Here is a 13,244-nt window from a genome sequence, read left to right as displayed (position 1 = left end):
AATCAGTCATATTGGATTAGGACTCACCCTAATGACCTTACTTTAACTTGATTATATCTGCAAAGACCCTGTTCCAAATAAGGTCACATTTGTGGATGCCGGGGTTAGGACTTTACCATCTTTTGGTGGGACACAGTTCAACCCGTAACAGGTAGTCAGAGCACTCCAGCAAATACTCCCCCTGAAGAAATCCTCCATGGGATGTGGGAAGGCAAGCAATGAAACCCCCTGGGCCTTCAAAGGGATGGAATGTCTCCTCTATCTTTCTATCTTCTATCTTTCCAAATAAGGTCCCATTCATAAGTTCCTGGAGGTTAGCGTTTCAACATATCTTTTTGGGAGATGCAGTTCAATCCATAACAACAGTATTTCAAACATACATACAATATGTACATCCACCTGCTTTATTATTTCTTAACATTGTGTCACATTTGTGCTGGATCTTATTTTTTAGGAAATAAAGTATTACATCCAAAGTGAGGCTGTCTCTCTGTATCTCTCCATGGTCTCATTCCCACTCTTCCCTTTACAACTGTAACCACTCTCATGAATATAGTGATCTTTTGTTCCTCATGCAGGTGTTTCTACCTTTATGATATTTTATATACCTTTAAACGTATCTTCAGTTGTTTTGCAGATTTTAAACTTCTTAAACTTTTTTTTAAAGTTTATTTATTTCTTCTGAGAGAGGGAGAGAGAACACAAGTGGGGAAGGGGCAGAGAGAGAGAATCTCAAGCAGGCTCACAAACCGTGAGATCATGACCTGAGCACAAGTCAGATGCTTAACCAACTGACCCACCCAGGTCCCCCTAAACTTTTTAAGTAAATGGTATATGGTACAGATTATTTTATAATTTGCTTTACAATCCCAAAAATATTTCCCTGAATATTTTTTTAAGTTTATTTATTTATTTTGAGAGAGAGTGCATGAGCGTCAGAGAGAGAGGGAGAGAGAGAGAATCCCAAGCAGGGATTGAGCACCGACATGGAGTTTAATTTTAGGAACCATGAGATATGACCTGAGCTGAAATCAAGAGTCAGATGCTTAACTCACTGAGCTACCCAGGTATCCCTTCCCTGAATGTTTTTGATATTTATCCATCTTGAAGCACTTAGTTCCTATATTCTAACTGCTATGTAGTATTCCATTGTGTGTGTGTATGTCAGTTTACCCATTTTCTTATTGATAGATATTTATCTTTTTTCCTCTGAGTTTTGCTATTACACATAATATTCCAGTGAACATTGTTGTTCTTGTGCACACGTATGAAAGTTTCTTGAGGGTGGAAGTCGAGCTGCTTAGAAGTTGAATTTCTAGGGATGCTTGGGTGGCTCAGTTGATTGAATGACTCTTGATTTTGGCTCACGTCATGATTCCAGGGTCATTGGATCGAGGCCTGTATCGGGCTCCTTGCTGAGTGTGGAGCCTGCTTGGGATTCTCTCTCTTGCTCCTTCTGTCCCTCTCCCCCACTCGCACACACCCTCTTTTCAAATTAAGAAAAATTTTAAATTAAAAAAAAGAAGTTGAATTTCTAGCATACATCACTTTTGCCAGATTTTGGCAAGTTACTCTTTAAAGTGGTTGCAGTAATTCATACTCTCATTAACAGTGTACAGTAGTTCCTGTTTCTCCCAATTTATTGCTATCACTTTGTATTGTCACACCTAAACATTTTTGCAAATTTGATGTGTTTGAAAAGATATCATATTGCTGTTTTAATTTGCGTTGTTGGTTTTCTTTTTTTTTTTTTTTAGGAATAAATTAAATGATATATTGATAAAGTGCTTGGCACTAGTAATCACTTAGTAATATTTACCTCTCTCTTCCCTCTCTACTTCTGCCAGGGTATATTTAATCTATGGTAAGTTTAATTTATTCTTTCTTTCTTCTAGACATTTTTAGTCTTTTTGCAAGTGAATCTGGGAGCTATGTTGTACGGGAAGAAATGGAAAGAATGCTCCATGTGGTGGATGGTAAAGTCCCAGATACACTCAGGAAGTGTTTCTCAGAGGTATATTTAAAGATTTACATTTCATCCCTATCTGTTACAAAGTATTAACTCTTAGTTATATAATGAGCTTAGCTATGATGAATAGATGTTTATGTGCAGCATATTCTTGACATTTTTGTTTTTAATGGTTGATGTTTCAATTATTTGTGTGCTATTCTCAAAGGTCCATGACACTTAATACTGTTATATTTGTGAATCTTAAAATTTCCAGTTCTACTTTAAAGACAACTGTCTATACTTAAGGGATAATAAAACACACTCACATTCTTACACCAATACATACACACTCACTGGTGATCATACATGCCACTGCTTTTCATCTTATAGTGTATCATTGGCCTTAAGTCATTCTGTGACTCTCACCCATCAAGGTCTATTTTATCACTTACTTGACTTAGCTGATTTGCATAGTGAAAAATTTGGGTGTGAAAAACCTGTCGTTTTCTTCTATTTTCATAAATAATATATTTTCATTATAGAAAAACAGTAGAAAATGTCTATCTTTAACAGAGAAAATTCTTTTTTTTTTTCTTCCTTTTCACAGGTCTGCTAATATGGGAAATGCCCTAAAGATGGTAGAATTAAAAAAACCCTTTTAGAATTTTCTGATGTTTTCCTGCAGCACACTCAATGCTGCATGATTCCTCATGGGTGGCTGTTTGAGCCACTTGCGTTTTACAGATATGACAGTCCCTCACTGCTGTGGGTTTTATTCATTTTAGTTTAGTCGCCTTCCTAACTGTAAAGGCCTTGATTGTCAGTACTCCAGCTATATGCATGTATCTGGTTTTCATAGCTCTTTGGACTCTGTAGCTTTAGTTTTTCACTACTCTGGCTTTGAGTTTCTTCTGTGTTGATAGCACCTGGAGATTTCTGTATCTTGCCTTCAACTTGGCTGTACAGTTTTTAGTAGTGGTTATGGTATTATATTTTACTCCATATTTCTGTGTGTTTGGTGCAAAAGGATTGGCTTCCTGCACTGCAAGTTGCTGTGATAGTATTTCAGTACTTCAAGACAAGCTAGGCTATGGTTTTTCTCTCCAATAACAAACATTTCCTGTCCAAAAAAAGTAACCTAATCTTTGCAGGCCTGATTAATTGAATTTTTCACACAGATGTAAAATGCATTAATACTCTGTACATCTTGGAGAATGTATATTTTTCTTATTAAGTTTTATGTACGTATTCCCATTTTGATGGGAGTTCAATGTGGCTAGCTACCCAGTTCTCCAGAATTTAGGCACAATAGCAGGTACCTATATGAGATGATAATTAGTGCTATAGGGAAAGATTAAGTAGAATAAGGGGGATAGGTGGTGATGGGGAGGAGGTGGCAGAGTGTTGGTATTTTGTATAGGGTAGTTGGGAAAGGCTTGTCACATAAAGTGACATTTGAACCAAGAATTTAAAGGAAGAAAGATCAAACTATGCAGAAATCTGGAGGAAAACATTTTTTAAGACGAGAGTACAGCAAAGGCCGGGAGTTGGAGTGTGCTTGATATGTCCAAGGAACAACAGAGGAGCCAAATGAGCTGGATTAGATTAAGAGACTCGTAGAAGTTACAGAGGTTGGGGAAGGGTGTGACATGAAGTGGGGAGATTATATATGGCTCTAGGACAGTATGAGTTCTTTGATTTTCACCCTGAGTGAGGTGGAACCAATTAGAGGGTTTGGGGCAGAGAAATACATGATTTTTTTTTCTTTTTTTAAACATGATCATTTTGGCTCTTACGTACAGGGTAGGCTAAACAGAGTCCATACAAGATATCTGTGACTAATCTAGGTAAGAGGTGATGATTATGTAGATCATAATATAGCAGTGAGGTGGTGAGAAGTTTTCAGATTCTGCATTTATTTTGAAGGGAGAGTTGACAGGATCTTATATGGATTATGGGCTGTGGCAGAGAAGAGGATGACTAAAGTGTTTGACTTGATTTAGTAAGTGAATGGAGTTTCCATTAATTGAGATGGCTAAAACTACTTGGGGGAGGTTTGGGGTTTTGATATCAAGAGAGATTTAGGACATAATTAAATTTGAGAATCATTTTAGACATTAAACTGATGCCAACTATGCTTTTTGATATATAAATTAGCATTCAGAGGATAGGATTTGTTGGCTTAGAGTTGAGGATGAGATCATCTTAGAGTAAATTTAGATAGAAAACAGATTGGAAGACTGAGTCCTTTACTCCAGGGTTGAAAGGTTAATGAAATGAAGAAGACTCAAAACAGGAGCCTAAGGAATAGCCTGTGAGGAGAACCAAAAGAGAATGGTGTCCTGGAAGCCAAGTGATGAAAATATTTTAATAGAAAAGAGTGTTTATATCAAATAAACTGAAAGGTCAAATGAGTTGATTTTTGATCACTGAGAAATGATCATTAGAATTGGCAATGTAGAGGAAGGTCCTTGGTGGAGGTCCTGTGGAGTTAAAAAATTCACTGGAGTTAGGATACCAAAAGAAGTTTGGTCATAAGAGAAAGTAGTGAAGGGGGAAAGTGGAATGCTTAAAATTGCACTTAATGGAAAGGGAACGGTTATTATAACAAGATCATAAGACTTGTTAGTTAAGTCTGCAGTTAAGTGTTGTATGAAGGACAAGATCTTTGGAAAAGGAAAGATCAAAGAAATGAGAGGCCCTGGTTTTGGAATACTCATGTAGATGGCTATTTAAACCACTAGATACTTACAGTTGGTTAAAAACAAAACAAAACAATCAAAAAAATCACAGTAAATGGGCTAATTTTTATCTGATTCAACTATTTAATATATTATGTGCTGTGATTTCTGAGTAATGTGTCTGATTGTATCCAAACCCTTGCTTTTCAAGTTACCATGTTTCAGTATGAGTCTACTTATATTAGAAAAGACTTATTTGGACCTCCCATAACAATGTTTTGTGTTGTTTTTTGCAATCCTAAAAAGCCACCAAAACTATAAAGAGAAGCACTTTAGCTAAATGATGTGGACCTAGCACCTAGATTTAAGTGACATGGAATAGGTTTCAGCCTTTTCTTTTTTTTTCCTTTTTAATTTTTTTTTAACGTTTATTTTTGAGAGAAAGAGAGAAAAAGAGTGTGAGCAGAGGAGGGGCAGAGAGAGAGGGAGACATAGAATCCGAAGCAGGCTCCAGGCTCTGAGCTGTCAGCACAGAGCCTGACATGGGCCTTGAACTCACGAACTGTGAAATTGTGACCTGAACCAAAGTCGGAAGTTTAACTGACTGAGCCACCCAGGCGCCCCTCAACTTTTTCTATCTTATGCTTTTTTTAGCCTTAAAAGATGAAGTTATAAAGGAATCCACATAGGAATTGTATTGTTCTTTTCTTATATTTTCTTTGGTTGTCAGTTTTTAAGATGGAAATTCATATTGTTCTTAAAAGATGTGTCAATTTTAGGAGTCTGTTTATTTTTATTTGCCTTTTATGTTACTGGATTTTTTTTTTTTTCTAAACTGCTATTGTGACAATTTATAAAAGGAAACTTTGCCTTTGCTTTCTGTTTTAGAAGACACCCATGACTCAAAAACATAAAAAGTCAGGTTTAACAGATGGCATTTTGGTGCTACCAGTTATGCAGTGATCCGAATGGACAGGTGGATTTCAGTGGTTACTTTATATTTCACTAAGTCAGCCAGGAAGTGTGGTGCGTAGCTAAGGCTCAGAAACTTTGGACTACCTGGGTTTAATCATATATTTGCCACTCTATCTTAGATCTTAGATTATTTAACTTTTTGAAACCTCAGTTTTCCATGTCTAAAATGGGGATGGTAGAGTAGAGTGTTGCTTTGAAGATTAAATTAATATGAAATGTTTAGGGGTGCTTGGCTGACTCAGTCATTGGAGCTTATAACTCCTGATCTTGAGATTGTGAGTTTGAGCCCCACGTTGGGTAGAGAGATTACTTGAAAACAAAATCTTAAAAAAGAATGTTCAGAACAGTGCTTAGGGAATTGTAAATACTCAATATTAATGATATGTGAAGGTGGTAGAAGTGCCTATTATAATTAGCAACTTTTTGCTTTCTTGTACATGAGGGTACATTTTATAACATCTTAGTCTCACTGAAACCATTGATGCTACATGTTTTGCTTCATCTACAATCCCATTGATTATAAGATGTACCTTTATGTATTATAAAGAGAGAAAAGACCTGCCAGTTTTAGTTGAAGGATACTCTTGGTTTGAAAATTCATCCCAGTGTCAGAGATGTTAATATGTAAAAATGTACATGAGCTTATGGGATTTATACTACTAATCCTCTTTCTAAACTAAACATGGGGAACAGAGAGAATAAGGGTATGATCCCTAATCTCTCAACATGTTGGCAATGTCCTCCCATACCCCTGCAGCAAGTCTGAATGCCATATTCTTCCATTCAGAAAAACAAGACTGTCAATGTTGTCTAGATGTTTTGATTGCACTGTTAAATGTTCTGAAACTAGTAAGCTAAGCATATTGCTGTATTTTAATAGGATGCTGCCAAACGGTGTATAAATGATTTCTATCATATCTCTTTTAGGTTAGGAATTATTTGTATCCCTTAATATTTCTATCAGGAATAGACCTGATAGGCTTCTGAATGTCATTCTTCATTGTATTTCCATGTGGGTTGCTTCTGTCTTTTTCTCAGAAACATCTGGCTCTCATTCACCCTCGGTCCTCCTGTCTTCCAGATTAAGAAATTGACTTGCACAGCTATGTCATGTTCTTTCTCATCCGGGATACTTTTTTTTTTTTTTTTTTAAATCGAGAGATGTAGAAGACAAAATACTTGACAAAAAAAGCAAAGAAATAGGAATCTACTTGTTTTTTTTGTATTCTAATTGACTTGTGAATACATGTTTTCAGTGATGCCTTCTAGAAGAGGGCTCCTGGATAGTTGTTTTTAATTTGCCAATGAAATTTAAAAAAGCATTTTAATACCATACATATTTAATTAAAATATGCTGATTCTTAAAGTTTAAGGTGCTGAAGAAGAGGGATAAGGCAAGTAAAAAATTGGCCTTATTAAATATAGAAAAAAAATACACTTTTAGAGGGTGGGGAAAATGGGGCGGTTCAATGGGTATAAAGTTTCTGTCATGCTAAATGAATTACAGAGATCTGTTGTATAACATAATGCCCATAGTTAATAATGCATTATTGTGCACCTTAAAATTTGTTTAGAGGGTAGAGTTCATGTTAAATGTTCTTACCACAAACCAGCCAACCAAACAAACAAACAAGTAAAAACAAAGATGCAAGGAAACTTTGGGAAATGACGGCTATGTTTACCATCTTGATGTGGTGATAGTATCATAGGTTTTGCATATGTCCAGTCTCATCAAATTGTACATATTAAGTATCTTTGTATACCAATAATACCTCAATAAAACTGTTTTTTTACAAAGAGGAAAAAATACACTTTACTGATTTCAGGATATACCTTAGAAAATAATATGTGAGTTATTAGTAACAATGCACTGCTTTAATGAATTGATGAAGTAATTTACAACTAAATTGCATAGATTTTATGCAAGTGGAAGTTCTGAAAATACAATTATTTTTTAAAACAGTTTGATTTCCAAATATACACCCTGTAGTGTTAGATAATCCTTTCTTTGTAGATATTAGCAAGATAAATGTTAACAAATTTCAAATTTCAAATTGTACAGTTTTAAGTAAGATACCTTAAAATTTGACTAAGCCTATGTGTTTTTTTTTTCCTTTTAATTTTAGGGTGAAAAAGTAAACTATGAAAAATTTAGAAATTGGCTTCTTCTAAACAAAGATGCTTTTACCTTCTCTCGTTGGCTACTATCTGGAGGTGTTTATGTGACCCTCACTGATGATAGTGATACTCCCACTTTCTACCAAACTTTAGCTGGAGTCACACATTGTAAGTAACGGCATTTCATTGTTTTCTGTCCACTTTTAATACAGTTGCCTAGTAATATGAGAATATGCCTATTAAGGAGAAATTTACTGGTCAGTGTATTTTTTCTTCCAGAGTGTAATAAAATGAAATGCTAGAGCTTTATGGGGCACCTTCATGGCTCAGTCGGTTAAGCAACGGACTCTTGATTTCAGCTTGGGTCATGATCTCTTGGTTTGTGGGATTGAGCCCCACATCAGGCTCTGCGCTGACAGTGCAGAGCCTGCTTGGGATTCTCTCTCTCTCTCTCTCTCTCTCTCTCTCTCTCTCTTTCCCTCTTTCTCTCTCTTGCACGCACGCACAAAATAAACATTTTTAAAAAATGCTGGAGCATTGAGTACATAGCTGAAAAAGAAAACTTTTTTTTCTGTACTCACTGAATGCTTTTATACTTCAAATACGTAGGTTTTTTTCCCCACACAAAGTTATTCCTCAATGCTCTGTAGATACCAATTGCGTGTTCTGCAATTTGGTTCACTTCTGACACGCTATCTCCCCCGGGGGGGGGTTAGCACAGACCCCACAGGTTTAGGACTCAATCTCACAAGACCATTTTTTTGCTACCCACAGAAGAGGCCAGTCATAAATCCTGGTTGTTGCCAGTGCTTCTGATCAAACAGCTCTAAATTAGATGTTACCTATGCTTGGGGTTTGATAATTTGGTAAAAGAGCTTATGAAAACTCAGGGAAACATTAAAAAAAAATTTTTTTTAACACTTATTTATTTTCAAGAGACAGAGACAGAGTGAGAGTGGGGGAGGGACAGAGACAGAGGGAGACACAGAATCAGAAGCAGGCTCCAGGCTCTGAGCTATCAGCACAAAGTCCGAAGAAGGGCTCAAACCCACCAACCGTGAGATCATGACCTGAACTAAAGTCGGACACTTAACTGACTGAGCCACCCAGGCGCCCCTCAGGGAAACATTTTATATTTATTGACTTAATATATAATAAAGGTTGTGTAAAAAAGAAAAAAACATACAGATGAGCAACCAGAGGCAAGGTCTGGAAGGGTCCCAAGCCCAGGAGCTGGGATGTGTCAGTCCTTCTGGCACATGGATATGTTCATCAATCCAGAAGCTCGCTAAAGCCCATACTTTGGGATTTTTATAGAGGCCTCGTCATGTAGGCATAATCAGTTACTCAGTTTCTAGCTCCTTTCCTGTCTCCAGCAAATGGGGAGTAGGGCTGAAAGTTCCAAGTTTCTGATTATGGCTTGGTCTTCCTGGTGACTAGCCTCTATCCAGAAGCCCACTAAGAGTCACCTCAGGCATTAGAACACCCAGGAAATTACAAGGGATTTTAGGGCCACTGTGTCAGAAACCCTTATCACTCGGGAAGTTAACAAGAGTTTGGTCACAACTAAATATTAGGAGGAACCAGGGGCAGAGACCAATTACATACTATTTTACAATAGCCCTCTACTAATTGCCCTTAACCTAGTGGTATTAGTTTCCTAAAGTTCCTGTAACGAATTAGCACAATTTGTAAACTGAAATAACAGAAATTTATTTTCTCACAGTTCTGGAAGCTGAAATCAAGTTCATATTCCTTCTGAAGGCCCTGGGGAAAAATCCTCCCTTGCCTCACCCAGCTTCTGGTGACCCGAGGATTTGCTTATGGCAGCATAACTTTGGTGTCTGCCTCCATCTTCCTGTGGCCTTCTCTGTATCTCTCTGTGTCCTTTCCTTTTCTTATGAGGACACCAGTTATTGGACTTATGGCCCAGACTAAATTCAGGATGCTGAATTCATTATATCTACAGACACTATTTCTAAATAAGGTCACATCCTGAGGTTCCAGGTGACCATGGATTTTTGAGGGACATCATTGAAGTTACCACTGCATAGACCTTAAATGTTAACCTTTATTCTTTTCTGTGGGTACAGAAAAGTACCTACACTGGGCTTTTGCTTATGCTACTTCTTAACACTGGAGTGCCTTTCCCTTTACTTCTCCCTATAAATCCTAGTCATCTTTGAAGACTTAAATCACATGCCCCTTTGTTTCCAGGAAACTTTTTCTTGCCTTTCTGTGAGAAATCATCTCTCATTCCTCTGAACTTTCGTAACACCTTTTTTGTACCTTTCTTGGATGAACTTGTCACTTCCACCTCTTACTGAAATTATTAATAGCATTCCATTTATTTGTACATGTCATCTCTCTTAAATCATAGAATCTATATTATTCTTTGCTTTTTCTCCTTCTGTGCCAAGCCCTTAAAAAATAAGTATTTATTAACTGAATAGAGGGCCTGGATGTTAAGTGCTACTTGTATCTGTTGCTTTGTATAACTTATGACTGGCTACTAATTACACAGTAGCTATTTTTCTGCCCATTTTCATTCCATTATTACCAGAAGTTCTGATAAACTTTTCAGTGCTCTTGTTTTTATTTTTGATAGGAAAGCCTTTAAAAAAAATTGTTTTGCATAAAAAATTAGGGAATCTTTTTATACTCATTGTAAATTTTAACTTAGATTTATTTTTAAATTGTCAGTCTTACGGATATTTTGCTGAACTCGTACTTTCATTTGTGATTATGTGGTGAATTATTTTTCTGCTAATATATGCTAAGAGTGTGACTGCTTTCTTTTAATGACTCATGGTTTTGTTTTTGTTTTTTTTTTTTTAATTTTTTTTCAACGTTTATTTATTTTTGAGAGACAGAGGGAGACAGAGCATGAGCAGGGGAAGGCAGAGAGAGAGGGAGACACAGAATCTGAAGAAGGCTCCAGGCTCTGAGCTGTCAGCACAGAGCCCGATGCAGGGTTTGAACCCACAAACCATGAGATCATGACCTGGGCTGAAGTCAGACATTTAACTGACTGAGCCACCCCGGCACCCCTAATGACTCATGTTATAGAAAAAATTACTCTGATGCTTGTTAAAATGGTAAGAAAGACAACCCAAGACTTCTGTAGTGGTGTATTGCAGTAGGAGACAAAGATTGGTCTTAATTCTAAATATAACAAGGACAAGTAGGGAGTTCTGGCCAAGGAGCAGGATGAGGTGGTCACTGGAGGGAAAGTTACTAAGAGGAGGCATCAAAGGTAGGGGGATAAGGCCAAGGACTTATTCATCAGAGATGGGGTATGAGGAACTTGATCAGATATCAAGGGTAGGGGGACGACTTAGCAGCATTCTTAGCTAAGACTGGATTTGAGCAAGCCAGAGACTGGATGGGGGCTTAGTTGGAGGCCTAGTCAGAAAGAGGGCTCAAAGAGACTTAAGTATGGTCAAGGAGAAAGTCTTTGTCAGTTGCCTAAAGTGAAATTAAGTCTGACATACTTTGCAAATGCAGATACTGCTTATGGCTTATTTTGGAAAGCACTGTATTATTTTTTAAAATTATTATTATTATTTTTTAAATTTACATCCAAATTAGCATATAGTGCAACAATGATTTCAGGAGTAGATTCCTTAGCGCCCCTTACTAACCATTTAGCCCATCCCCCCTCCCACAATCCCTCTAGTAACGCTCAGTTTATTCTCCATATTTATGAATCTCTTATGATTTGTCCCCCTCCCTGTTTTTACATTATTTTTGTTTCCCTTCCCTGTGTTCATCTGTTTTGTTTCTTAAAGTCCTCATATGAGTGAAGTCATATATTTGTCTTTCTCTGGCTGACTAATTTCACTTAGCATAATACCCTCCAGTTCCATCCTCGTAGTTGCAAATGGCAAGATTTCATTCTTTTTGATTGCTGAGTAATACTCCATTGTATATATATATCACATCTTCTTTATCCATTCATCCATCGATGGACATTTGGGCTCTTTCCATACTTTGGCTATTGTTGATAGTGCTGCTATAAACATGGGGGTGCATGTGTCCTTTTGAAACAGCACACCTGTATCCCATGGATAAATGCCTAGTAGTGCAATTGTTGGATCATAGGGTAGTTCTATTTTTAGTTTTTTGAGGAACCTCCATACTGTTTTCCAGAGTGGCTATACCAGCTTACACTCCCAGAAAGCACTGTATTATTAAAGATTACAGACTGACTTACTTAAATTCAGTCAGTAAAAATAATTATCAAAATGTTAAAAATGTTATCCCATTATATGGTTCCATTTTTATTTAAAGATGATCTTCTCTATTTTTAGCTTTTTATCACTTGGGAAGATTTTTGAAGTTTTAATAGTATTTGAAAGTTACAGTGCCTTTGCCTTATTAAAAAAATTTTACCTTGAATTTACAGCAAATATTAATGTAGATGTGTTGTTTCACCTGTAATAACGACCTTCTAATTTCTAAACCAAATGGTTTCTTCTTAGGGTCATTCTATCTACCCCTGTCTCTCTGCAGCATTGTTAGCACTATTGACCATTCAGTTTTCATGAAATTCTGTTCTTTGGCTTTGGAACCATTGTAGTTTCCTAGTTTTTAATTATTTGAGTTTTCTTTACTGTTCTTTTTTTTCTCTACCTTTTAAATGTAGAAAGGGTTTCTCATGGGTTGGACTTTAGCTCTGTTTTATTCTTAAATGATGTGTGTGCTTTGTTTCATTACAGCCATTTCCATTGCTTCACCTATACTTCATATCTTTGTGGGTGATACCTTGATGGAGTTTTCTGGTCTTGAGGTATCTCAAACTGTATAGTCATTTTTTTTAAGTTTATTTATTTATATTGAGAGAGAGAGCATGTGCACCTGTATGAACATGGCTGTGCATACAATTGGGGAAGAGGTAGAGAGGAGAGAGAGAAAGAATCCCAGGCAGGCTTCGCACTGTCACTGTGGAGCCTGATGCAGTGCTCGAACCAGTGAACTGTGAGATCATGACCTGAGCTGAAGCCAAGAGCCAGCCATTTAAACCTACTGAGCCACCTAGGCACCCCAAACTATATATTCATTTTAATAAATACCTCCTGGGTATTACTGAAAAACAAAATTCCACTGAATAAATTTCAAGATCAAATTGGCTTTATTCAAATCATGAACTGAGCAGTATCCCATCTAGTAAATAGAAAGGAGGTCTGAGGAGCTCCACAAAATGGAAGATTTATAGATAGGAGGGAGCAGGAGTGAGAGTGAAGTGGGGGGGGTGGGGAGGAGTTTCTAACAAACAGTAGATTGTTTTCAGGTAAGGTCATCTTCCTTTGGGGGAATGCCTGGGGTCTTTCAGGCAGATTACCTTATTCTGGTGCTTATCAGGAATTCCAGATTGAGAGGTTAAAGGTCACATTTCTGGGAAAGGCTGAAACTACAGTTAGATGAGATATTAAGTCTTGGTATGTTGACATGGGACTCCACACAAGTGACTCCATTTGGGGCCTATTGTTCCTTTTTTCCACTGTATATCTATATCA

General features: G+C 37.0%; 1 protein-coding gene across 2 annotated transcripts in view; it reads left to right on the top strand.

Moving 5' to 3' along the window:
• Positions 1-13,244, top strand: part of USP32 (ubiquitin specific peptidase 32) — a 242,486-nt gene that overhangs the window by 119,022 nt on the left and 110,220 nt on the right. For both annotated transcript variants that reach the window (XM_047080906.1, XM_047080905.1), the window contains exons 4-5: positions 1,896-2,014; positions 7,734-7,893. In XM_047080906.1, the coding sequence (XP_046936862.1) occupies positions 1,896-2,014; positions 7,734-7,893 (279 nt within the window). The remainder of the gene's footprint in view (positions 1-1,895; positions 2,015-7,733; positions 7,894-13,244) is intronic.

Source organism: Lynx rufus, unplaced genomic scaffold (assembly GCF_022079265.1).
Source record: "Lynx rufus isolate CCGP_SWC_20201006 ecotype Redwood Valley unplaced genomic scaffold, mLynRuf1.p SCAF_18, whole genome shotgun sequence".
Taxonomy (NCBI): domain Eukaryota; kingdom Metazoa; phylum Chordata; class Mammalia; order Carnivora; family Felidae; genus Lynx; species Lynx rufus.
Note: the sequence above shows the minus strand (reverse complement) of the source record. Positions and strands in the feature narration are given on the sequence as shown.